A 25,879-nucleotide genomic window follows, 5' to 3' on the forward strand; every position below is an offset into this window, starting at 1 on the left:
AGAGGAGGATGGGCACGCCTCAAATACATGAACCAACAAGTGGATTTTGAATCATGATACTGCATATTTATTTTGATATCAATTTAACGTGGAACAAATCTTCAACTTTGACTCTGAAGAAAAAAGCCAATCCATGATCTGTGAAGTATCAAAGAGAGTTTGAGGAAGGAAGCAACAAACAAACAAACACCAAACAAACATTTAAAAATTAAATATTAAACTCCAGGAAAGCATACATTTAGAAAAAAGTTATGTTTGTATTTACAAATACATTTATAATTTATTTCATCTGTACAATAGCCTAAGAAATCTTGGGAAAAATATTAAACTCAATGCTAAGAAATTCCAATACATGAAAGATAAAAGTCTTTAAATCAATTTCACATATTATGCAAAAAGAAAGCCATCCAAAACCAAGTTTATTTCCCACCATAATTCCACCATATTTTATCCTTGCTAAGTGAACATCATATTCAGAAATTCTAGACCCTGTCATAGTAAATGAGAATCACACTCCCCACTTTCAAATTTGTAAAACTGCTTCATGGGGAAAAGAAACACTACATTTGCAATGAAATCCATAACATTATCCAGCATGAAATTGTTAAATTTTTACTAAATTTATTAAAACAGTGTCTGAATGGCAAGATACACTTTCTTAATTACAGAAAGAAAATTTGCAATAAATAAAAATTTAATCTCATAAGTTATAATCATACAGTTAATTTATGATATCCATGAACTGGAAAAATTTCTTTATCAAACCAATCATCCAGTTGGAGGAAGACAACATAAACACATATGTACCTAACACACTGGTAAACAACATGAAATTTCCGACTATTAACAGCCCACTTCTCTTACTGACATAACTCTGTGACAGCAAATGATAAATATAGTCAAAACAAATATACCAAAACATGTATTTTCAGTGGTGAAACTAAATATGTTACCAAGAAACTTGATGAAAACTTGTACGATTCACAAAATGCAAACTGGATCACAAATAATATTTGATAATCATTACCTCAAAAATGGCACATGATATTCACATAATATTCCTTTTGTTACAGATTATAATTCTCTAATCAAAATATTTTGACATATGCAGCATTTATTGAATTATATTTGACACTTATGTAGGTCTTCATACAATATGTAAGGCCATGTTATTTATGTAGGGTCTATATTTCAGTTCACAGTCAGCTTCCATTGTTTCAATAACCTTCCCTCACTACTTTCTTATTTTGACTTTCAAACTGTTTTTTAGACAAAAGATAAAAATGAAGTCTTCTTAAGATCTTTGTTTTCACTAACAGTGGAAATAGCTTTACACACACTTTGTGTTAATACTAGAACTTAATATGCCATGCACCATTTCCACCTCTCTGAATTATGATGACAGAAAAATAAAAAAAAAAGCAATGTATACTGTTATTAAATATTCAACAACAAACAGAGACATATACACCTTAGAAACATAAATAAACGTTTTAAGTTAACAGTTCAAAGCAGAACTCTCAAATACATAGGTACACATTTCCAAGCTATTCTTAAAATTTGATTTTATGGCCTGGAGCACATCATAGGGACAGAACGGCATAAAAGGAAAAATTAGGTAAGTTAAACTCATGTAGCTCCACATACATGGAATATGCTATTCAAGGCCTAAATTGAGTTTTGATTTTTTGGACAAAATGTTATCCCTAAAATGTCCTGCAGGTTTGTTAATGTCTTTTATGTTCTAATGTGTGGGTCACACATAGGGACATAGTCCAGCTTTACAGGTCACAAAGTTGGTAAGGCTGATGTAAAAGTTTTCATTTTATTTTAATTTGAGTCATTCAATCTACACACAGTTCATTTTTGAACTCGGAACTTCATGGAATATAGTGTAACTGAAAACCAGATGCTGACAAACACAAACTTCTGGATGTTTCTTAGACCATGGTGTATCACTTCTGCTACATAATGCTTCCACCTGGCAACTGATCTGAGTCAGAAATTCCTCATTATACAGTCACTGCCATCTTTCACCTGTATGGAAAATGACACCAACATAATTTGGATTTAAATTACCCACATACTTTACTTAAGAAAGAACTGTTATGCTTCATAGTGAGATTCTGGGAAGAAATGTAACATTCAGGTACAATTAATTTGCTTCAGTTGCCTGTCATAAACAATCAGCCTCTTCATTATATCAGCAAACAATAGTATTTACTGACTTACATAAATTTATGTCACAGATCAAATGAAGACTAATGACAATTGAAAATAGTGCTTTTTATTTACGACCATAACATCAAAAAATTTCATTTCTCTTTATTATGAAATGACACACAGAATATTAGTATTTTTATAAAAATTGAGATTTCTTACTTTGCAGTTTGCTAAAAACTGACAGTGTAAGTTGCACTATACACTGTTGGACTTGAATACTATGATACCAATCCTTCATTTTCTACAACAGAAAATATAGTCACTCTGATGTAACAAATACAGGTACTTGTGGGTTATCGGTACACATCGCTTTAAAAATAGGTTAGGTTAATGTGTGTGGATAAATGGCATATACTTGAAACTTATTATATTTTATTTCAATAAATAACAAATTATTATATTTTATTTGGATATGCATGAGATGTTAATCGTTGTTACAACCTGTCTCCGGAGGCCAAAATTCGCTAATAGATTTTAGAATCGTTTTAAAAATATCGCCGTTATCATTTGTACGCCGCCACAAGAACTTAGCTAAATATGAATCCAGATATTCGACTCTCCCATTTTGTGTCCCGATAACCCACTAGTACCCAAATACAGAAACACAATATATTTATGACAAAAACCTAACCTTTAATACACTGCTTCCAAGCAATTTATACTGAATTTAAATTTTGTCCCATGATCCACCAGTGACCCTAACCCTGAACTGGTAAAAACAAAATCACAAAACCTTGAGCCTTCATATAAATGATACAGCCCTGTGAGTCATCAGTGTCTCTTGTGGTGCTGAAATCCATTCTCAGGATATTTGCCAGTGGCCCTTATAGAAGCTAACATGATAAAATGTCAACAAAAACCATAAACACAGCTTTAACATTACTATTTTTTTTAATTTGCAGTCAACTGAAGTAGTATTTTAGAATAGTCAATCAAAAAATTACAGTATCAGCTACAGGATATGTCACTGGTCTGTTCTGACTTTGAAGAACTCTACTGTCTTCCTCACATTGTGACAGCCTGTTTCTGTAATACAACTTGCCTTGTCCTGTCATATTCTGAAGGTCTGAGATTTGAACATTCTTTGACAGAAGAAGAGCAATCTTGTCTGACATTTTTCCTGATTTTTCCCAGTCCCTCCTTAGAAATTCTGGGAGTGTATATTAAAATAAGATAAACCACCACTTTCCTCAACAAGCTCTCATTCATTTCTGTATAGCATAAGTGTCTGATAAAGCACTGTTGGACAGCCGAATAAAAAGTTCCTATCATTCTTGTGTCTAAAGCTTAGCTCCAAAAAAATTACGTGGGAGGTCCCAAGTTCAAATCTTGGCCAGACACCAGCTATCCTGACAGGTTTTTCATGGTTATTAAGACTTTTAATTTAAATTCCAAAATAGTACCTTAAATTAGGCCATAACTACTTCCTTCCACATCCTTTTCAATTCATTATTACTTAATCATCATATTATTTCTTGCTATATTATCTGAGCTACTGTCAGCATTTTTAAATAGGCAATAAATAAATAAATTCATCAGAACACTTGGTACATTTTTTCTCCATATAAGCTTAAAGTCCAGCCCATAGTGCATTATTTCTGAACTTGCAGAAAAAGAAGAAAACACTACCCCTATTTCCCCTTTTTGAGCTGTTAATCATTCAAGTATGCATTTCAATGAAAAAAGCTATCATATCACGATTTATGAATGACCTTCCATTTTAAACTTGTAACTGCGCGCCAGCCAACCCCAGCACTTTTAATATTAGGATTACACTTCTGTCTATTACCTGGGTGACATGTAGTAGGGCCCTTGGGGCGGCCCGTAAGGGTAGAATGCCTGATGATGTGTGGCGGGGAAGCTCGTAGCAGGAAAAGGGCTTGTAGGAGGAGGTGCTGACTGATGGTGTGACGTATTGGAGATGCCTGCCCCCGCTGTGGCCGATGGGTGCAGATGGTGATGGTGGTGAAGAAAGTCGCCCCCAGGTCCGGGAACGTACCCTCCTGCTGTGGGAGTTGCCGGGGATCTCAGGCCGAAACCTGCTGTACCTGTAGGACCTCCCGCCAGACCGGAACTTCCGGGAGCTGATGATGCAGTGGTGCCATAAACGAAACCAGAATTGCCACCCGTGTGGCGTGAGAAGGTTTGGTGGTGGTGACGAGACATGACGTGACTATCTGCGCCACCTGAGGAGTCGACTCCACTGCCGGCCACCAACTGGTACTGGGAGTGGCCGCTAGAACCATAACATGGCCCTCTCGCGTTAACGAATGTTAATTAATTTCATAAATCAATACATCTTTTTCTGTACAAGTACCGAAGTAGGACGCCACACCTAAGTACAGCCATTAACTCATTCCACAGGGAAAGCCATCTCTTCGTTTATTTTCTTACGCTGCGTTTTGATTTTAGAGACCAACTCTTCGTTTGAAACAAGATGCCATGTTCTTATATATAAAAAAAACTGGAAATGTGTTCGCTTACAGTTTGAGAAAAGATATTTACCACACTAGCCATGCTTATTCATTGAAACCAGAAAGATATTTTAGAAATGTCAAGGCAACGAAATAGTGTCCTGGGCTTGAAACCCGGTGAGGGTGATTATGGAATCTTGGAAATTAAACACGATTGAAGAACGTCGCCATGACCAAAGTTGTTTGTTTCTACTAGAAGATTACAGGAAAAGCGATCACAAACCTGAAACATTCCTGGGTTCGAATCCTGGTGAAGATGATTTCTGTTATTCGGAATCTAAGCATGACAGACGAAAGACGCATAGAACTCTTTGTTTCGGCGAAAAAATACGCAACAAACTCGAAATTTTCCCTGGGTTGGAGTCTCTGCGGAAAATTAATTTTTTAATAGTATGTATCGAATCGTCTGGTCCATGATAAGCCTTCGAGCAAAACTGGTGATAAATACAATAATTTGTACAATTTCGCCACAAGAAGACTGTTGGTACTCTGGTAGTGGTCTACAAATAACACACTTCTGTTTACCCCGTACCATGTAGCACACAGGCCTATTACTTAAAGCTATCTATGTCCTCAACTGTTTCGTCGCTAGCCAACCGTAGAAGACCGAATGGATCAAATTAGAACAACAAATCATGCTCGCCTCAGAAACGCTGATAAATTTCTATCAGACTAAACATCGTTACAAGCCAGATAACAGCAAATATTCAGTATTTATAAGGCTTACCACCATACGGCGCCAAGGCGGTAAACAAGACGCGTGTGTGACAAATCCTCTTGCTTCTGGAACTTGATTTTAATGAGTAAGAGATTAAAATGTTGTTTTTTTAGCTTATTTGCAACATTAAATTTAATAAATATGACATACGATACTGAAAAAAAAATCATCTAATATACACGCAATTACAGTTACTAAGTAATAGTTTATTAAGGGCGTGTGACGTAAGAAATAAACAATTTTATCATTTAAGTACCTACAGTTTATTTTAACAAAAGCCGTGAAGAACAACGCGTACTTTAGCTAGTAACAAACGCACATGTTAAATGTGTCCTGCTCTGTACTTACGAATTACAGGCCGGATTATTTATTCTATTCGGAGTTTGATTCAAATTCGTTTAGTCGTCGAATTTTTAATATTGTTTTTAAAAACGTAATTTTTTGCCTCAATCATTAAATAGCAAGCCAGTAACTAAATCATTTGGTTAAGTATTTATAAGCTAAACAACTAATGATGCTGAAACCATGTTGTGGTTCAGATTAGTCGTTCATTTTACCAGGAATATGCCTTGTGAGCAGCAAGATCTTCGGAGTTAACTGACTGCCTGATGGAAGCTTCCGCCGTGTCTCTGTCGGCGTAAAGTTTGGCGAAACTGCAGTCAGGACCTGGTGGGGAGTCGGGCAAACACAACTTCATCCTGCGAACAGAGCATCGATACCTTGAACAGGAAAGAACTTTAAACCTATTAACAACAAGTATAATTGATTCTAGGCCTAATGTCAACATCTTCAAATGAATTTATCATCAAGTTTGACTTCTATAAGCGTTGCACTTGTACATAAATCAGATTAGATGAAGAAACGTTTTGTATATGAACACAGCCTTAAGCTGCCGTTAAACTATCATATTAACGTCAGTCACATTAACGAATACACACGTAAATTTATTTTCGGACGTGGTTAATTACGCAAATATCTGATTCATAATTTCAGAAATAATTCTGAATTTGAGTAGACCACGAGGACTAATCCGTTTATGATAATTATTACGATAGGGTGTGAACTGAATTCAACTTTCTTAGAATAAGGTCCAGTGACTGGCTGTTGTGAATACGATAATGAACTGTAGCGTAAAATGTTGGAAATGTCTCGACTAAATGAGCGACTGTTCTCAAAAAGAAATTTTCTCCATCCAGTTATTTCGCAACCACTGTGGAAGTTCAATTCTTGGTTATTGTTTAGGTTAGGTTAGGTTAGGTTATGTTAGGTTAGGTTAGATTATAAAATAAACCTTGAACTCCTCCTTTATATTTGATTGCCGACTACTTTGCAGTTACTTCAAAGGTTCTATAGTTCAAATGATGTGGTAAGATGATGATTATGATTATGAACGGTGGGTAAGTAAGGATTCGGAAAAAGAGAGGTTTAGACCGTTTTAAGGTAATAAACATCCATAATTTGTCTGAAGACCTCACTAAATCCATGCCAGAACAGAACAGATTCAAACTGAGTAGGCTACAAGTCTAGTGCATAACCCCTACGAGCTCCTAGCAAGTTGCTCTACTTCGGAAGTGAAGTCTGTTACATTAGTTTCTTGTTTGTTTGTTTTGCTTCTTCCTTTCATTTCGACTAAGAAAACGTTTTTGCCAACGGATACGATAAAAGTGTTTTAACATAAGAGAATCTGGGAAGTGTCAGAGCCGGTAACTCGTATGACGCGGTCTGCCATGTTTTTTTCTTTCCGACAGGTAAGATCCTCGCTTGTCTTCGCGTTACAATTTGGTTTTCTGTGTTCGCCATTCGTTTCCGGCTACAGCCGCCATTATGTTCAATACACTCCGTTGTTTCTACTCGTTTAACTACAAGATTAATGACACTAGCTGTCCGATGTTTTGCCGAAAATTCTGTAACCAGCCTTTTCCTCGGTCCTTTATGTTGAAAACGCATGTCAATAACTGAAAGATCACGCATTGTCTATTGAGACACTGTTGAGACTACAAGCCACAAGACAACTCATATAAAATAGCAAATGTTAACACTTTCCATGCTACGAACAAGTTTTATTGCTCTGAAACCGGTGCATTTCATCTTTGGTGTGTTGCAATGTTAATGAGAAGAAAATCTATCCTGCCATATCTCGACAATTGACACTAACCATTTATAGAATCTTCAGAATTTCAGCATGGGGAAGTTTACGTTTCAAGGTGAAAGACAATTATAAATAAAGTCTGAACAGATATGAAAGTTATATGGTATTTATTGTGCAGGCCTTCAATTAACTATGAAGAATTTAAAATTTTACTGGCTACTATCTGAACAAACCAGGGTTTAATTCCCAGCTATGGCAAGAAGTCCTATTTTCCACGGAGTCCAGATTCACGTTGGATCCCAATATACGATCCGCCATAATAACTTGACTCGTTATGAAATACAGATTCACAATTTGAAAAGCTCTATATACAAAACGTGGGCTAAAAAGTCAAATGTACATCAAAACACTTCGTCTAACATTTAACTTTTTGAAATCATTGTCTTGAAGATGTATTCCTTCACAAAACATTCATCTGCCCTTGGGTGTACCTTATTTCTATCACTCGTCTTGGTATATTTGACGGTTTTGTCCTAAATGTAGACATATTGTCAGAATTCGATTCTTTAGCTCGAATTTGGTAACAACGTCTCCGTCGACATCTCGAATCGATATGGTTCCAGCAAAATCGATCGACAGCTCAAACCGTTATAACATCGACGGATGCAAACAAAGTTTACATTGACCGTCATCGAAATATCTTCGAGCTGAAGAACAGAATTTAAAAATAAATTCAAATTAAATTTCCAGATTTGCCACAAAGTAAAGGAAACCCTGTGCTCAAGAGTGGAGGAACGCTTGTAGAAGGACGGAGGCCATCTCAAGACGATGTTTCCAAAATGTAAAATGTCAGAAAATGAGATTCTTATATGTAGGCTTTACATGACTCTTGTATTAATTTCAAAATGTGTCAGAATATGACAGACCCTGCGTAATATATACCGGGCGTTTTATCTCCGAGAATAAATGGGCCGGAGCGTAAAGCTCAACACAAATATCTAGGCGAGGTTAAGAATGCATTTTATCTCCAATTCCCACGGCCTAGATCTTTACGGATGATGATTTACTAAGGAATTGGACAACATTAACCAAAAGCCTATACGATGCATAATGTAACAAATGGAAAAAAAAGTTCTTTTGTACGGATGTAAAACCTGATCTTTCAGATTAAGAGAGGGCTATAGGTTATGAATGTTTTAAAAGTAAAATTCTAAGAGGGAGGCAGTAACAGAGGGGGGAGCAATTTGTACTCTTCATGATAAATTATGGTATTTAACTTAAATCTTATTAAAATTAACAGGAATGTACTGTTTTGACTTGTCTTACCGATGACACCGAGATGGGGTGGGGTCTGGTCCAACTGAAGAAGACGAGGAACTCACACCGGAAGTTCCAGGTAGTTCTCCATTGTCGGTCAGAACGGAAGATGGCGCCGATCCTGCTGTTGCTGATTTGGGCGGTTTCCGTCGTCGAGGTTGATACTATCGACACACAGAGTTTTAGTTCAGTAGCGTAATGATGTGAAGAATTATCATCTCATGTTATTATTTACTGTAGGATGGTATTTCTACCACCTCATTCAACGCCAAATTGGTTTCATTGTACTTTTACCATCAGACATTGCTACGTGTTGTACTGAACGAGTGTTAAACTCGGTCTCTCACCCCGAAGAGAAGTACGTAGACAGATGGTGTTCAAGAACAAATTGTTGAAGGCTATCTGGCGCTAAGAGAAAGCAAGTATCAGGAGGGTGGAAAAAAATAAACAGTGAAGAGCCTGAAGATGGGTGTCTTCTGGGTTGTTGCGCCGTGCAGTAGTCCAACAACCCTGAAGACAGCCATCTTCAAACTCACCGCCGTTAAAACCTCAAATCCCAACAGTTTTATAATCTTCACCAAATATATAACACACGATTTAAAGATGTGAAATGATCACAAATTTGTAATATAAACCTTTAATGGCCTTTGGATGCCTTGGTAAATGTGGGAGAATAATATTAAAAAGTATTATAAAAAAAATTTTAAGTGTGTGGATTGGATTCAGCTAGCTAAGGACAAGGCCAAATGGCGGACATTTGTGAACACGTTAATAAACATTCCATAAAGGGCAGAGGCTTTCTTGACTAGCTGAACTGCTGTTAGCTACTCGGCTCCATGAATTTAGGTAATTTTTTCCCGCTGTCTGATGTGAATCGCGCAAAGTAGTTCCTTACCTTGTAATCAGGATGGTCCTTCTTGTGAGCGCTTCGCAGTCTCTCAGCTTCCTCTATGAAGGGCTGTTTCTCCTCCTCGCTGAGTATCCTGAAATACAAGAATATTCTGAAGTCTTTGAGGAGAAAAACGCATATTTACGTCTAAGCGTTACAGTGTTCTATACCGTAACCACGAGAATATACGTCACAAACCCTTTGCTTGGACATGTAAGTACACACGCATATTTGCGTTTTCACAGCACTGGGCTGTATACAACACAAGACTAGAAAGATGCACTCTTTGGAGTACACTACATTCCAAACGTGTTCTTCTTTCCACATCATGTAGGTCACTGTTACACTAATATGATCCGAGGTCTTTGTTCGGGAAGTCCATTTACGTATGTCTTCCTATTCCGTCATTCCTAAGGAGGAAGATAACATTAATGACAATGACCTCGGCTCACCTATGTGTAAATTTACTTAAGACGCAATAATGCCATGCTATAATATTGTTATAACAATGATCCACGCAATGTAACGTGAAGAACGCCTTTGAAATGTCAGTGTACTCCAGCGAGTATACTTTTCTAATCTTGTTCGCAGCTCAAACACTAAAACCAGTTCCCTCGTTGGTTGTCTGAAAACTCTGAGTTACGAAAAATGAAGGCAGATATTTGGGACAACTATCTCCAGTATCGAAACGTCGACAATTTCCCCGACTATGGGACTTTATTTATTATTGTGATTTTTCAAGACATTAACGTAAAACTTTGTTGTAGGTCGAATCGGTAATCATCACTGCTGAAGCGACCTCGTGTCCCCTGTCAGAGGTCTTCTACTTAGGCTACGGAAGTGGCCAGGTATCTGCGGAAGACATTGAATACAAATTCAAACTTTGGTCCGGAGTCGGTAAACTTCTACCAAACTGCACGGCGCAGTGACATATAAGCCAGGCATAATCATTCTCGACGCCATGAGAAACTGAATCTCCCATCCTCAACCACAAAGTTTTTCTCAGGACATCCATAGCTACCCGTCGAAACTTCGAGGTCGTCTCTTCCAGCCATGACGTCAGGGATTGAGAGCCTCCGAGGTCATGGCGATAACGGACCCACTTAATGCGAATATATAACTTACGTTAGTGTAAAGGAAAAAGTTTAAAGAGTTGATTATAACCAACTGGTTTTCCCTTTACTTACAATCAGCTGATTTTGCGACTTGGACAGACTTCTAAAGCAGCGCAGTGTTGACTTGAGAAAGTCGTATACTTTTTGATACATCGGACTGAGCTTAATATCTTTCTATTTTATGCACGCAAATAGTTTACACATAAAAAGTGTTCGGCTATTAATGAAGAAGTTAAAAAACAAATTCAACTTTGAAAGTAATGACGATGATGGCTCACTATATATAATGTTGAAGTTATTCTGTAAAGGAGAAAAGCGATTAAAAATAATCGCATAACATGTGCAGTATTTTCAAAACATCAAATAAAAAAAAGAAGTTTGGTTTATTTGAGAAATGGAGCATTTGAAAAAGACTGCATCCTGTCAAGTGGCAGACACATAGAACCAACACAAACATACACATTTTTAATGGCTTTACCTTCTACGAAAACTAAAAGACATGGAACTTCGAGTCAATAATCGAAATCCATTTATAGAGCCAGTCGGCTTTCGCTGTTGCTTTCAACTTTTTTTTTTATTTTATTCTCTGTGAGTGTGTGCGCGCATTTTTACTCCAGTTTCCTTGAAACAGACAGACTCCCCGCCCCCCTCCTCCCCTGTAAAAATAGAGATGCTCTGTATTATTGTACAAAAACTTTTAATCTATAACAGACACAGCTTCGGTCTCCCACGTGATTTTAGAGTTTCTCATTAAATGATATAGAAGGCGGAGTTTAATTTTTGTTTTGTAATCCTGGGGGTCTCGGGTTCGATTCCCGGCGGTGCCCGAATTTATAACTTGTGTTGGGCAAGGCCGTGGTCTAGGCAACACGGAGTTTTCCTCCGTGGCATCCCAACAATTACTCCATTCACACACAGAAGAAGGCAATGGCAAACCACTTCTGGATCATCTGCCAAGAACGTATATGAACAGGTCCCAGTCCGAGAAAAGGATGGAAGGATCCTGTTCATATGGACCTGTCGTCAGACAGAACACTAAATAAATAAAATAATAGTGCCTTAATAAGTGAACTAACAATTAGAATAGCGTGCGAGGATGTGGACTGGATTCATCTGGCTCAGAATAGGATCCAATGGCTGGTTCCTGTGATTACGGTAATGAATCTTCGCGTTCCATAAAAGACGTGGAATTTCTTGATTTGTTAAAGTACTATCATCAGCATGTCAAGAACTATAGTTCCACTCAGCTAGACTGACAACTGTAATAGTTTTTACAGTGTTTTATATATATATATTTGCTAGATAATTACCTGGAGTAACCATATCAATTCACCACCTTCCCACGATCTCAAATTATATGCGATATTTATACGACGTGAACCCATAACCTGGAAGGAATTTCTGTATTTAGGTGGTTAATCTGAGGGTTTATGTGTCTGCCTCAGCACCCTGCCCTGGAATTATCCATAACCGCCACATTCCAAATCCTTATCTCTTCACGATTCATAATCTTATCCAGACTTACTGGATTCTGCATTTTCCTAAGCTCTGTAGCTGAAACAACGCTGTTAAGAATTGTGAGAATCGATTAATTTATCACCACACAACAAATTCTAATTTTAAATAAGGGATTTATTATTTGGTTATTGAACAATCTGACAATTGAATAAGTTATTTAAGTCAAATGGGAGAATTTCTGTGCATTATAAATTGGTTAAGAATATGGATACAAATCGGAGTGTGTTTTCAGTACTGTCCCAGAAATCTCACGAGGAAAACATACAATGGGATACACTGAATGCATACAGAATTTTGGTAAAGAATTTTTTTGAAAAATTTTCACAATAGAGATCGAGATAGATATTAAATATTGTTACAAAGATGTATAGACTAGAGAGAAATAGACTGTGATGATAGAAAGTGAGTGAAACTAGTTCACTACCCTGATGGCTGACTTTGATATTAACGGTGTTGAAACTTCGGTTCTGCTACCACAGTGTTGGAAAGTGATATTAAGATGTTTCTTTTTACGTGGTTTGAATTGGTGGGAGTGGGTTATAGTCTGTTTCGAAAATCACAGCAATTATCTGTTATGTGTGTTGTTTTTGAGCTTTGTTATGCCGGCAACTGTTTGGAGGAACCATGATTTACAGGCAAGGCAGAGCACTACAAAGAGAAAGAACATCCGACGACGAAAACGTTTACACTACCTACATTCAACAAAGACTTTACAACTAGGAGGCTCTAATAAGAACTGCCTTGACATCAGCTTCCAGCTCGTCTGGATATGACCTATTAAATACACGCCTTGAAATATTACTAAGTCTGGCATTTCACGTTTAAAAACGAGCTAACGAAAAGAAACCCAAACTGAAAAATGAGCTGGCTTTAAGACAGACAGACCATCGTTCGTGTTTTTGGCAGGCAGTTTTCATTGGAGGGGGTTCATGGGTTCAAACCCCTTCCAAAATCTATTATAGTATATTTTATATATACAATCGTGGTGCAACACTGAAGATTGAGGAATGACGTTATTCCTCAATGTAGGCAGGTACAATTTTGATAACATTTTATTCTGATATACTGTCAAAGAAATAAAATACAATTTTACTACATAAAAATCCTTCTTAGTTGTTATTTAAAAAAACAACTTTAGCTAACTTCCAAGATAAAGTAAATTTTAATGTATGTTGAATATTATGCATGCACGAAACACAAAATATTTTTGTCGGATTTGTAGTTAGCTAGAATCTCATAAGTCAATATAAACTACTGTAAACATTTACGTAAACTTTACAACAAACATTTTAACATCCGACCATTAAAGTTACAAAACATTCCTATAATCTGAAATGTTATTTGCAACTCAAATTAAAACGTACCATAACCTACGTACTAATTGAAAGAAATGACGTATTCCTTTTATTCCTCATTGTAGCTATAACCGCGTGTGTTTAAATTACTAATTGGTTTCCAAAAGCGTCAGTCATTAACGCCTATGCCAAAAGCTCACAACTTGTATCTAATTACTACCAAGATGGACCAATGTCATAGAGAGAGTTTTCAAATATAACGAAGCCAAAAAAATCTTGTTAGAAACAAAACAGGGCTCCACAAATCATTTTGCATGCCACGGAAAGATGGAAGTCAAATTTCCAAAACGTCTCGAAATTGTAATGAAGTCGGACGTTAATTTAGCATAAGCTGCGATGAAGTCTTTTGGACGATCAGCTGATGAATGACAGAGTTACGATTTAACCTTTCGAAAATTGTCTGTCCCCCATAATCAGGGTAGATGTTGCATTTAGTAGCCCTGAGAGCTTCAAATTGTTTTTAGTATAAGTTGATCACAATTGACGTTCGGTCTGAATAATTCTAAACCATACAAACATTAGAATCTCAGTTCAAAGCCCGACTAGGGCACAAATATTTTTAAAAAAATTAAGTTCTAACTGTGCAACAAGACATGGAGGCAAAATTCACTAATTTTTATTATCTTCATTAAATAGAGATGAATAAATATGTTCTATCAACCCATCGAATACAAAGCACTCCTGTTTTGTCGATGGGTTAATAATTCAAATCTATTCAATTGTGAACAGTTTTCGACATTTTTATGATTCCTCGGATGGAGGGGGTGTCTGGACGTCGCAAGGGGGAAAACACAAAAGAAAATGGGAAAAATATCCAAACTTGTAGTGAGATTCGAACCAACGATCCTACTATTTAAACGTTCAAGAACCACGCTTTAGATAGCACGGTCTTTTTGATCGGTAAAAAATACTTTGTGATGATGTTACATGCTTTTGTTTAAATATTGCTTTCTAGAAAGTTGTGGTTTATATATGTGCCTGTGAAATGCGAATCAGGAGGAGTGAAGTTGTGTTGACCCGATCGACATTGTACAGGAAGTGACTTTATTTTTAAAACATGGCTGTCGTGATTATTTTATTGTTTATTCATTAATTACAGGCCCTACTTCTTAAAAGTTAATCAAGACATACGGCCTTATACCATAAGCATCAGAGTGTAAGGCAGATCAATTGCTGATATCTGTAAGAGGATGTTGATAGTACCGACATTATTGCAAACAAACTTTGTATTTCTCTTGAAATCCCCAGTGTCAATAAATTCATGTGCATAAATCTTAACTGATGAAATAATCTCAAAGTTAAGACTTTTTTTAAAATTTTACTAGCGGAAGTGACCGTTCTTCAACGGGGTTATTGTTTCCTGTTGCAAAGTTTGTTTATGTAAAAGGCTGCTTTAAAAGCGATCCCTCTAGATCCGCCACTCAAAATAGTTCTCATCATCCCCATAATTATAACAGCAAAATTCTTCATTCCAAAATATGCTCTGTTTGCTTTCTGGTACAAAACTTTTCCAGCCATAAGTTGGCAACTCTGCCCCTCACAGTAAGATTCTACTCCCAGTGTACGTTTCAGCTCGCCTTGACCGTCAATCGCAATAAGACGAAAGGCTTAAACAGCTGTTTTTTTAGGAACTTCTTGCCATGAATTTTACTTCTCAATAGCTCTTTTTGATGGAAATACAGATGAAAAGTTTTCTCATACGTCTAATTCACCTAGCATCCTCGGTTTGACTACAAGCTCTTTCTACAGACTAAATGTTCAACATCTCTAGGGACTGTAATTTACCAATAAGTAAATTAGGCCGGTAAAGTAGTGTTCCACAAATGTGTCCAAAGTTGGAGACACAGTCGGTAAATACGTGTAGAGGTAGGAAGAATTTGTTGATAAAGAAAAAGAATTTTTTCTATTTGTTTTGAGTGACAACTATTTGTAATGATAAGCTTTACTTTAGTTTTTGAATACTCTTGGTATAAAATGACAGATTTATGCTAAATGTTGTTTTAAACTTAATTTCACTGCAGCTGTCATTGTGTTAAAGTCGCGTATGCCTGTACATTTATTATCGAAGTAAGCTAAAATCCATTTATGCGACGTATCACTTCACATTTGTTCAAGCAAGGAACAAATTCAGTTTATGCAACCTTCCAGCAAGAACATGTATTTCCTAGATTTTAAGATGCACTATTTTTTGTTTTAAAATTTCTGAAATCGGGGCTTGTCTTACATTTGCTGCGTCTAAGAATCGATACAGCGTCTTTTTCATTGAAAATCTCTTACTAATTCAAGGGCACATTTTACAATCGATGGCATCTTAAAATCGAGGAAATACGGAATTGAGAGATGACCTCAGAAAGGTATTTGTGCTCTTATGTAAATCAGTCGTTAAAATTGTCCGTAGTAAATTGAAATTAAAATGGCTTTACAGTTTTCCGCAAAACTGTCCAAATATTACATTTAATTAAAATCTGGTTATTCCTTGTCTAGTCGATTCATGCGTATGGTCGAAAATGATCGCACTGTACGTCATAGTACATCGTATGAAATGACAATACTTTTCCCAACACGTCTGAAACCAAAGATAATTTCAGTAACATTTAAAAATCCAATCCGTACCTCAAAGTAAACACGACGCTTCTCCATTACAAAGATCAACTGGTTAATGCTGTTTAAGGAAGTAATCGTTGTTTATTCTGAGAATGATACAAAATCCTTAAGTCCACTGCGGGCAAAATGCAGAAATATTGATTGTTGAAGCAGGTTGTCACTGAGTATTAAGGGTTAATTGCAAATTTCTCATGGAATAGACCAATGAGTGTTCGGTATACTGCAGTTACCTGGTTTCAACCCATCAGATTGTACTCACCGCCACAGTTTACCAAGGGTCTTGCTGAGCTCCGCGTTGTGCAACTGTGGGTATTGGTCCGCGAGTTTCCGTCTCGCTGCCTGAGCCCAAACCATGAAGGCGTTCATCGGTCTCTTGATATGCTGCTTCCGCTTTGCTGTCGATTTTTGCGTCACCGGAAGTAATGTCCAATCGTAACCTGTGAAATTACATTTATCATATCTTATTACGAAAATAAAAGCTAGAATTTTCAACATTTATGCTGGTACAACAAAGTCGCTGAATAAACTAAATCGAAGTTTTATTTAAGGTATTCACGGCGGTGAGTACGAAAACTGCTGTCTTCTGGGTTGTTGCATCGTGTAGTCTGGTATAATTTATCGACGTTTCAGAGGCAACAAGCAAGAACCTGTATTTTTCTCACTCGGATTTCCATTCGGGTATTTTTATTAAAATTTTGCATAAAGTTTTCATACACAGGCGTTGTTATGTTCAACCCATATCACAGAACTGATAAAAATTGTGTAGGTACAGGATAACATATTTACCTGTTGCTAATTATTAATACAATCGTTAAATAAATCCTTGGTAGCAGAATCCGGAGGCTTTATACTTAGACAGTTCCCAACACATACACCCCCACCCCATCATCGCAGACCATATCCTTAGAATTCACAGTACTGTTATCCTCCCATCTACTTCTATGTCATCTGCTCCAAATGAACGTTTTCCAAAATCTTTTCGCGTGCTTTCCATGACTCCCCATGTTAACCATTAACCCATCGTATTTTCCTCGACTTTAATATCTAACAATACAAAATTTGCATTGCGACTTCTGTAATTCTGGTTTGTACTAAGATATTCTTCATTTCAATCCTACGTCACTGTCACAAAAAAGTCCAGATTGACATAAAAACACTTGTACACATCGCTGCGGAAATGACGTCACGATAGACATATTAGTATGTGTGACAGAACATTTTGATTGAAACGAAAAATAAAAGCGAATCTGAAGCAAAGCCAAGGAAAATTCTGTCATGACTGAGCAACGGCAGTCGGGAATGTAAATAAGATGGAGAGGCATTCTTTACGGCGAATTAAACACGGGACCTGCCATGAATCAAGATACAGGTAGATGTAGAAACCTCCTTCAGGGTTATCCAATACTTTTATAAGACCCACGAGGTGACTGTTAAAGCGGGAATGCATGGCTGTTGAACTCTGGAGATATTCGGTTAGAATCTCTACTGAGTCATCAGGTGTCGTGAATGAAGTCGTACAAAATTTTCTTTGGTCTCTCAAGACAAATGATAAAACAGTGATATTTCACTTATATTTAGGTCCTTCATGATGGAGACAGCAACCTAGAAGACATCATCACTCATGGCCTTAAGAGCCTAAAATCTCGCAAGTTCCAAACTACAATTTAATTACAATATTTAAATCAGACAATTTGCCGATCGCAATGTCCGTCTAGTCAAAGATTCGGTACTGTATTGAACGCTAGAGGAATCGGATCGCTAGTCGAATACTTCTGTAGAAAAGGGAATATGTGGGTCTTCTTCTGTGATGTGCTATCCTGTGTAAGTAAAGGTGTTGCGATGGATTTATACTCCGTTCAAGGAGTCCTACTAAATGTGTAAAAATATTCGTATTTTCGTAATAAATTTCGTAGAAATCCAGTGTTACTATTCTGGGACATGTGAAGAAGTTAATCAACGATAAATAAATTCTATTACAGAGCAAAAAACATCTGCACTACTTGTCGCTCCCATACTGAGGTAAATATATTATTGAAAAGAACTTGAATCTGAATTCATTATACTATTTTACAAATTTATCACTTTTCAGACGCAGATAAATACGAAGTTTTGCTCTCCGATTCATATAAATTACTTTTAGAAACAGTTTCAAAAAACTAACTGAGCACCAGTGGTCTAAATTCGGTGTTCTCAGTTCAATTACAGACGAAAAGCGAACAGCGATTCCTGCTTGCTAATTATGTAGTGAACTAATGTCTTCATAAATTCCTATTTTTCTTTCTTTGTTGGCATGACTGTATATCCCTGCTAGGGAAACTTTAAATTAGCAGCGCGCAATACTGGCCGCGTGGAGACAGCAAGAGGAATTAGTGTGGGGCAGCTGTTGCAGCCACCAAGCCGTGACTGTGCAGACAGACTCAGCACAAGCCTTCGGATAATTTTATTGAAACTTTTAAATTCTGGATTAAGTATAGCTCTTTTCCTTAAAATCATACTCCAAGAAAATCGACCGTTATTAACGTCACGGCTAATGAAACTTAAACAAAATAAATTAATATTTCAAGATCATTATATAAAGACATTCTTGGTACCTGAATGGAGGGTACATGAACCGAATATCGGATTGGTCTCTTCAGGATAAATATTTCGTCATTCAATTAGTTCTTATGTCTGTCATAGTTGAGCTCAGCGTTCCTCAAATGAAATTATAAATTAAGGAAAGTAAATAAATTAAGAATAAAAGCAAAGGAAAGATGAAGGAAGAAAGCAAACAACACAAGAAAGGAAAAAAGACGGCAAAAGGAGAAACGCAGAAGGAATAAAAGAATATAAAAGAGGAAGCAATAAATTGCAGAAGTGAAGAAGACATTAAACGAAGAAAATAAATAAATACAAAATAAAATACAAAATAATGAAGAAAGAAAGAGAAAACACTGAAAAGAAACAACATAAAGAACAAGAAAGGAGGGAAGGAAAAAAATAAAATAAATTAAGAAAAAAAGGAAACATAGAGCCTTGAGTAGGAATACAAATCTCTTCGACTCTTCAGTCACAGTTTGTCCTTGAGTTGATTTAAATGCAAATTTGATACTTATAGAGCCATTCGATAATGATGACATTACAGAGTTTCATGTCATAAAATGTCATGAACGTAACTTCCCGTGAGTCTAGTTAAAAATACAGGTCTATTCTATATCGGTAGAAGTATAAGTTATTTAATTACATTTACTGACTACAGAATAAGATACTGTAAACGTCAAGAAAATATAACGAATGGTAAATTCCTGTTTTTCCCTCAAATTATGACGACGAAGACTGGACGACATACTGTCGAATAAAGGACGTTCTGATAAAATAAATAAATCTGGAACAAGCGGACCTGTGACCTAAATTTCGATGTTGGCTATTAAGGGTCACTTGTCCCTGAGATTTATGTAGTGTTAGCCTCAATACCAGATAAATAGGAGCAGTCAGCTTCACGCCCCACCTCTTTGGTCCAAGAGAAAATTAGACAGGGGCTTCGTAGACCAATAAGCCGCTCTGCACGTTCTGGAGAAGCAATGAGCTGTTCCTACCGGGAAACGAACTCCTTTCATCTGAACCGAAGCCAATTATTTTAGCATAATGACTCGCCTAAAACTGACTGTGAAATAAATAATGAATGAAATGAGACATTGTAACCAATGCAATGCTGAGAACGTAAGCCTGTAGCCGCTTCTGTGACGTGAGTAATGTAAATCAGTTCACCAACCGGAGGTCAGTCGACAGTTCGAGATTTGCGACTTGATTTACACAGGTTTATGAATGTTGGTTTGCGGTAAAACTTAGGCCAACATTTTTGCCACAACTGAACGGTTAGCATTTAAAATTATTGATTTCTCGTTTGTCATTTTCTTCTAGTGACTAGATACCGGGTCTTCAATTTATGAGGCTGCGGTCGTGACTTGCATTGCGTAGTCGGCCGACGCACTGTTGATGTCGGCGGGAGTCGTGCCCGTTCTTCCGGTGGGTGACCAGCGAATCAGTTTCAGTGCCGCTAGAAACAACGAACTACAAATATTTCTCGTCACTGATACATGTTATTACATTAATTGTTTTACCTTAAACCACAAAAGATGTTCAAAGTGACTTCCTTGTGCTTGCAGGCAACTTCACATCTCGTTAACATGTTTCGAAATACTCGACGAAGCTCTTCTTGAGAAATTGTCGAATATTTTCTTTAAGTGCTTCTGCAGTGTGCGGATTGTTTACATACACTTTTTTCTTCAGCATACCCCACAGGTAAAAGTCGCATGCAGAAGCACTTAAAGAAAATATTCGACAATTTCTCAAGAAGAGCTTCGTCGAGTATTTCGAAACATGTTAACGAGATGTGAAGTTGCCTGCAAGCACAAGGAAGTCACTTTGAACATCTTTTGTGGTTTAAGGTAAAACAATTGATGTAATAACTGTATTAGTGACGAGAAATATTTGTAGTTCGTTCTTACTAGCGGCACTGAAACTGATTCGCCGGTCACCCACCGGAAGAACGGGCACGACTCCCGCCGACATCAACAGTGCGTCGGCCGACTACGCAATGCAAGTCACGACCGCAGCCTCATAAATTGTAGACCCGGTACATTAGGTGATGTTTCAGGTCCTCAGGACTGCGAATATTAAGATAGCGGTCTTCTTGTTTGTTGCATCGTGTATTCTGGTAGAAGTACACCAACTTTACAGGGGTGCTTGCTGCCTCCATCACCATGGCGATGATGACCAATAGCCCTGATGACTACACAGTGCAACAACCCAGAAGATATTTATGTTCGACTGAATTCAGTAGTTTGTGTTCAGAGTTAATGCTTAATGCATTCTGCTTGTTCATCCCATCCTGTGGTCTACCAAAGTGGTGAGAAAGATGACACGAAATATAGGGGGCCAGTCGATAGCCCTCTCAGACCCGCGGAGGAGAAGTGTTGCAGGTCCCAGGTTACTGGAAGACGGATAATGTAAATGTACCAACGACTTTAATAACACATAAACACTTAATTTATAACGACACACATGAACATGTGAGATTTCAGGTCTTCGCGAGACGAGAATAACAATACTGTTCTTCTGGATTTCGGTGCCATCTTCAGGGCTAAAGATGTAGACAGCATGTTTTTTTCTTCGAAATGCTGGCATCTAGCCATGAGTCTACACGGCTCCAAAACCCGGAAGAGCAGCATCTTCGTGTATGAACGTGTTCGGGCGAAATAGTAATAATAACTTACGTGTCACTATTATTTTTATTTAATTATCTACCTCTGAACCAGAAAATATTGAGAATCACTTGCAAAAATTGTACGAAGCCCTCTTGAAAGCTGGACGGGAGACACAACATAAACTCAAACTTAAATAACGTTTTAAGAGGAGACGTATCTCAGTCAAATGACTATAAGGGTAGGGGTTCAATTTCTGGCAGATGCAGGGATAATTTTCTCCTCTACAGCGTCAAGATCTGCACTGGGGCGCACCCAGCTTCGTATAAGGTAAAGCGGCCGTAGCTTGAAGCTGTTAACTGACTTCCATTTATATCTACAGGGTGGGTGGGAAGTAAGTAGGCATTGAGAAATGGTTATAACCTCTATATTTCCAATGTACAGCGATTATTTAATGCCTACTTACTTCCCACCCACCCTGTACGAGGTTCGATCGGAAAGTTTAAAGACTGTGTCAATAGAGGGCGAACCGGATGTAGTACGAGCTTCTGCCGCTAGGGGGTGCGGCCTACATTCATAGTGAATCAGTGTGCCAGCCGGCATCATCGAATTAGCATTTGTTTCTTAGTTACGGGCGTTTTGGGAGTGCATTACACCGACCCTCCTGCGATTTCGGAATGGCGTGTGCATCAAATTTTGCCAAAGACTCGCCAAAACGGCTACGGAAACCTATGAAATGCTAAAGCAAGCATTTGGGGAGTCCGCAATGGGTCGTGCACAAACTTTTGTGTGGCATTCACGTTTTAAAAATGGCCGAACCTCTGTCGATGATGACGAGCTTTCTGGACGACCATCTTCGAGCACAATGCCCGAAAATGTTACGAAGATTCGGCAGGCCATTCACGAAGATCGACGTCGTACCATCAACGACTTGTGCGACATTGTTGGGATAGGCTATGGGACCTGTCAGCTGATTCTAAAGGAAGAACTCCACATGCGACGCATCCTGTCTGAGGACCAGAAGCAGAATCGACTACTTCGAGGGTGATGGATGAATTTAATACCTGAGATAAGTGTACGGGTTTTTTATAGGCGCAGTCTAGAAACTTTCCGATCGCACCTCGTAGATTAATAAAGTGTGGAGTTATGACTCCATTCTTCCATACCTCTTCATGGCATGGTGGCTGATTAAGTTTAGATTTAGCTTTGAAAATGCAGATGGCCAAGAAAACATGTTCACGTTAATTAAATAAATATAAATACACAAGTAAAAAGCAGAGCACTTACTTGAATGAGAGCAACGACACTAACTAAGGTAAGTACCATTTTCCTTTTCATACATTTCTATTCATAGACAGTGCCTAATGTACACAAATATAAAAGGTTTTTCTAAATAAAATTGAAGACGTGTTCCGAGTTGATGTGACTGCATATGCTGTTCTGACAGAATTTACGTATGCGTCAGTCAACAATCAAGAGGATTTATTTGTTCGAGTGTCATGTGCGGGCCGTATGCCGCCCGCGGGCCACCAGGTGGCCGGTTCTGTCATGTATGACATTCCATGTGAAAAATTACATTCATACGTAGCCCTGCCATTAAAACCCGCGTTTGAGCAGTCTCGCTGTGCGTACAGACTAATCTTCACTGTTATAATACTCTAAGAACTGCTATAGAACTGTAAAATAAGCCACGACCGTCTGCTATGACATTCCTCTGAATTCACCATTTATAACGACATGACCACACGTTCTCTACAGGTAAGCCTGACGGGTCAGAGAAGCTGTGAGGCTTTCAGACAGTTAACCACCGAGTGGGTTACTTGGTTGACTTAAGATCGTGTAACTGACTCCACGGAGTAAAATCCATCTTCATTTAGATCCATTTTAATATTATCCTCCAATATAAGCCTAAGTTTTCCAATGTCTCCTCTCTTCATGTCTTGCGACCAAAATATTTGTGCTCTTTCAGTCTCTGCAATGCGTGCTACATACCCGTCCAGCTCATTTTCCTTGATTTGATCACCCTAATATTTAGTGAAAATTACAAATTATAAAGTTCCTCATTATGCATTTCTCATCAGCTTATTTTTATGTACGTTAATTAAATGCTGTTAAATGGCTTAAGAACCGGCAGTTTAAACTACGTAGTTGAAACAGAGTCGTTAAATAACGTAACAATCTTTAATCCTGCAACGAATATGTGGTTACAGCTTCTGAAAACACCGGGGAAACAATGTTGCTCTCCCACAAGAAGCAGACAAATTCGTGTTTATCCGCAGCTGTGCCGTAATCCGGATACAGACGGCCCTGTGAGTGGCAGAGAAGGGTGGCTTCAAGGGGGTGCGCGAGCCTCAAAGGAGAGCCGACACTAGGTCACGCTACGCGCGAGAAATGGGGCTTGAAAATGTTTGTGGTGAAGTAAAGTAAAAACAGAGACATCACGAAGTCAACCTTAATCACAAGGATCTTCTGCATGGATTTAGAAAGAAGAGCAGTGCAAATTAGAACAGAGTGGGATTTCAAAAATTCTACAATAAAAGATCATCAGATATGTCAATGGGAATCTGATGTTCTTCTGGAGTACCTGCATACACATAAACATCTGAGAAATTTAATGGCCAAACGAGCTCTTGGTTGAATGAACAACTCATCTACGTAAAGACTCATGGACGGAGCTGGCTGACTGGCTGAATGACTGAATGATTTACATATCGACGGATTGTACGACAATCTCTGACGAAAAGCGAGTTTGGCTCAGTGACTACAATTTATTCCTTTAGCAGCTAAAACATTTTCAGCCAGTCAGAGAGCTCCCTGCATTTTACTCTATATTCTTTGAATAATAGCTGGGTGTATTCTGGAGCAGGTCTGGACGGAAATCGAAATCTGGTCCTAGAGTTCGTTTTATGGTTACAGGTAAAAGAAATATGGGGTCCTCATAAACAAATATCATGAAAGAGACTGTAATATGAAAACGTGTTTGCACAGGTGTTGAAGAAAGCAGGTCTGTCAGCATCTGTATGTTGCAAATTATATGCACATTTCGACCGCTCCTTGCTACCCACGTTACATCTGGAAAAGAGTTTGGACGACACACGATATTACATTCAACAGGTGGGAATGGCGGATGAAAGGGACCATGCCGTCTAAAGACGTCTCTAAAACTGAGACCACGGATTCAAATTAAATTCGAGGGCATGGATATACGGTAGGTATGTCCATGCTGTATAATGTTCGAAACTCAATTTTGAAATACATACAACAATTTACAACTAAAAAAACTTACCGTGACGGTGTGGATTGGTTTCAACTGGCTCATGATAGGTTATACTAATGAGAAAGATAATTAAGCTTCAGTTTTATGACAGACGGGGCATTTGTTGACCCGCTGAACGACTATAAAGCTCCCAAGAAAAATTCTACTCCAAGGATTTAACCATTCAAAAAGCTCTGATATTTAAAAAAATAATAATTAAAACTTACTGCATTAAAAATTAGATTTATCTTTCCTCTGCAGCCTTAAAACACTAAACATGTTTCTTTTAATGTCGAAATGCCAGTAATACTTTAATGAACTGTTTAACGAAGCTGTAAAAATATCTCAGGTTATTTTAAATTTTGAGGAAAGGTACAAAGATATTGGATGCCAAGTTTGTAAGGCGTTATCTCGAATTATTTATAGGACGGAGCAGTTACGAAATTGCCCGAGAAAATCAAGTCAGTGGGATTTATTTCCGGAACCCGACTGAGTCACGAGCATAACGTAAGAGCAATTATGAACAACTTTCTTTGCGAAAAAATAAGATAAGTCCCATGAAAGCCCGAAGTGTTCTACACAAAGTTATATTGCTATAATTTGAACCCGGCGAAGACTCAAACATTATCTGTGCTATCAGGCCCAGGCCTGGCTGTCGGGTTAGATCCGGCCGAGGCCCGAGTTTCAGGCCTGGCCACTACATATCTTCAAGGTCTACTCAGGAGCTAAAAGAAAAAATCCTTTGCCCTTGCAGTCCATTCCATAGACGGACACCTCACAGACTGAACTACCCCAGCTCATAAACTGAGTACAGAAGATTAATTTGAAATAATTAGGGCGGAAGATGTGGAATGGATTAACTTGAATAGTGTCCAGTGGCTGGTTCTTGAGTCGTTCTGCGACTATCAGCGTCTCAAGAAGGAATTCTCTATGGCCTTATTCGTGTTCATATATGTTTAGCCGCTATATGCATGGATTACTAATGGTTTTAACTCAGTTATTTAAAGAGTATGTATGGTTGTTATATATTCCATGGCTCTTAGATATTTTTTTTTCTATTAAACTGAGTCGTACCGAAATTATGAAGCACATCGCTTCCATACGGATCCCCCACGAAGTAGAAATCGGTACGAGGCCT

General features: G+C 37.9%; 1 protein-coding gene across 4 annotated transcripts in view; it reads right to left on the reverse strand.

Moving 5' to 3' along the window:
* Positions 1-40: 40 nt before the first annotated feature.
* Positions 41-25,879, reverse strand: part of LOC110829412 (uncharacterized) — a 134,333-nt gene continuing 108,494 nt past the window's right edge. For 3 of the 4 annotated variants that reach the window (XM_022063104.2, XM_022063101.2, XM_022063103.2), the window contains 6 exons: positions 16,562-16,739; positions 9,717-9,804; positions 8,831-8,985; positions 5,973-6,113; positions 4,013-4,459; positions 41-2,037 (listed from right to left, as the gene is read on the reverse strand). In XM_022063104.2, coding sequence (XP_021918796.1) covers positions 2,034-2,037; positions 4,013-4,459; positions 5,973-6,113; positions 8,831-8,985; positions 9,717-9,804; positions 16,562-16,739 — 1,013 coding nt within the window. In that variant the 3' untranslated portion in view covers positions 41-2,033. Of the gene's footprint in view, positions 2,038-4,008; positions 4,460-5,972; positions 6,114-8,830; positions 8,986-9,716; positions 9,805-16,561; positions 16,740-25,879 lie in introns of those variants that run through there. The other variant, XM_087357740.1, reaches the window with a different exon arrangement.

This window comes from Zootermopsis nevadensis, unplaced genomic scaffold (assembly GCF_977971745.1).
Source record: "Zootermopsis nevadensis isolate Lab colony 2312 unplaced genomic scaffold, Znev_1.0 Znev_ptg000028l, whole genome shotgun sequence".
In the NCBI taxonomy this organism is placed as follows: Eukaryota; Metazoa; Arthropoda; class Insecta; order Blattodea; family Termopsidae; genus Zootermopsis; species Zootermopsis nevadensis.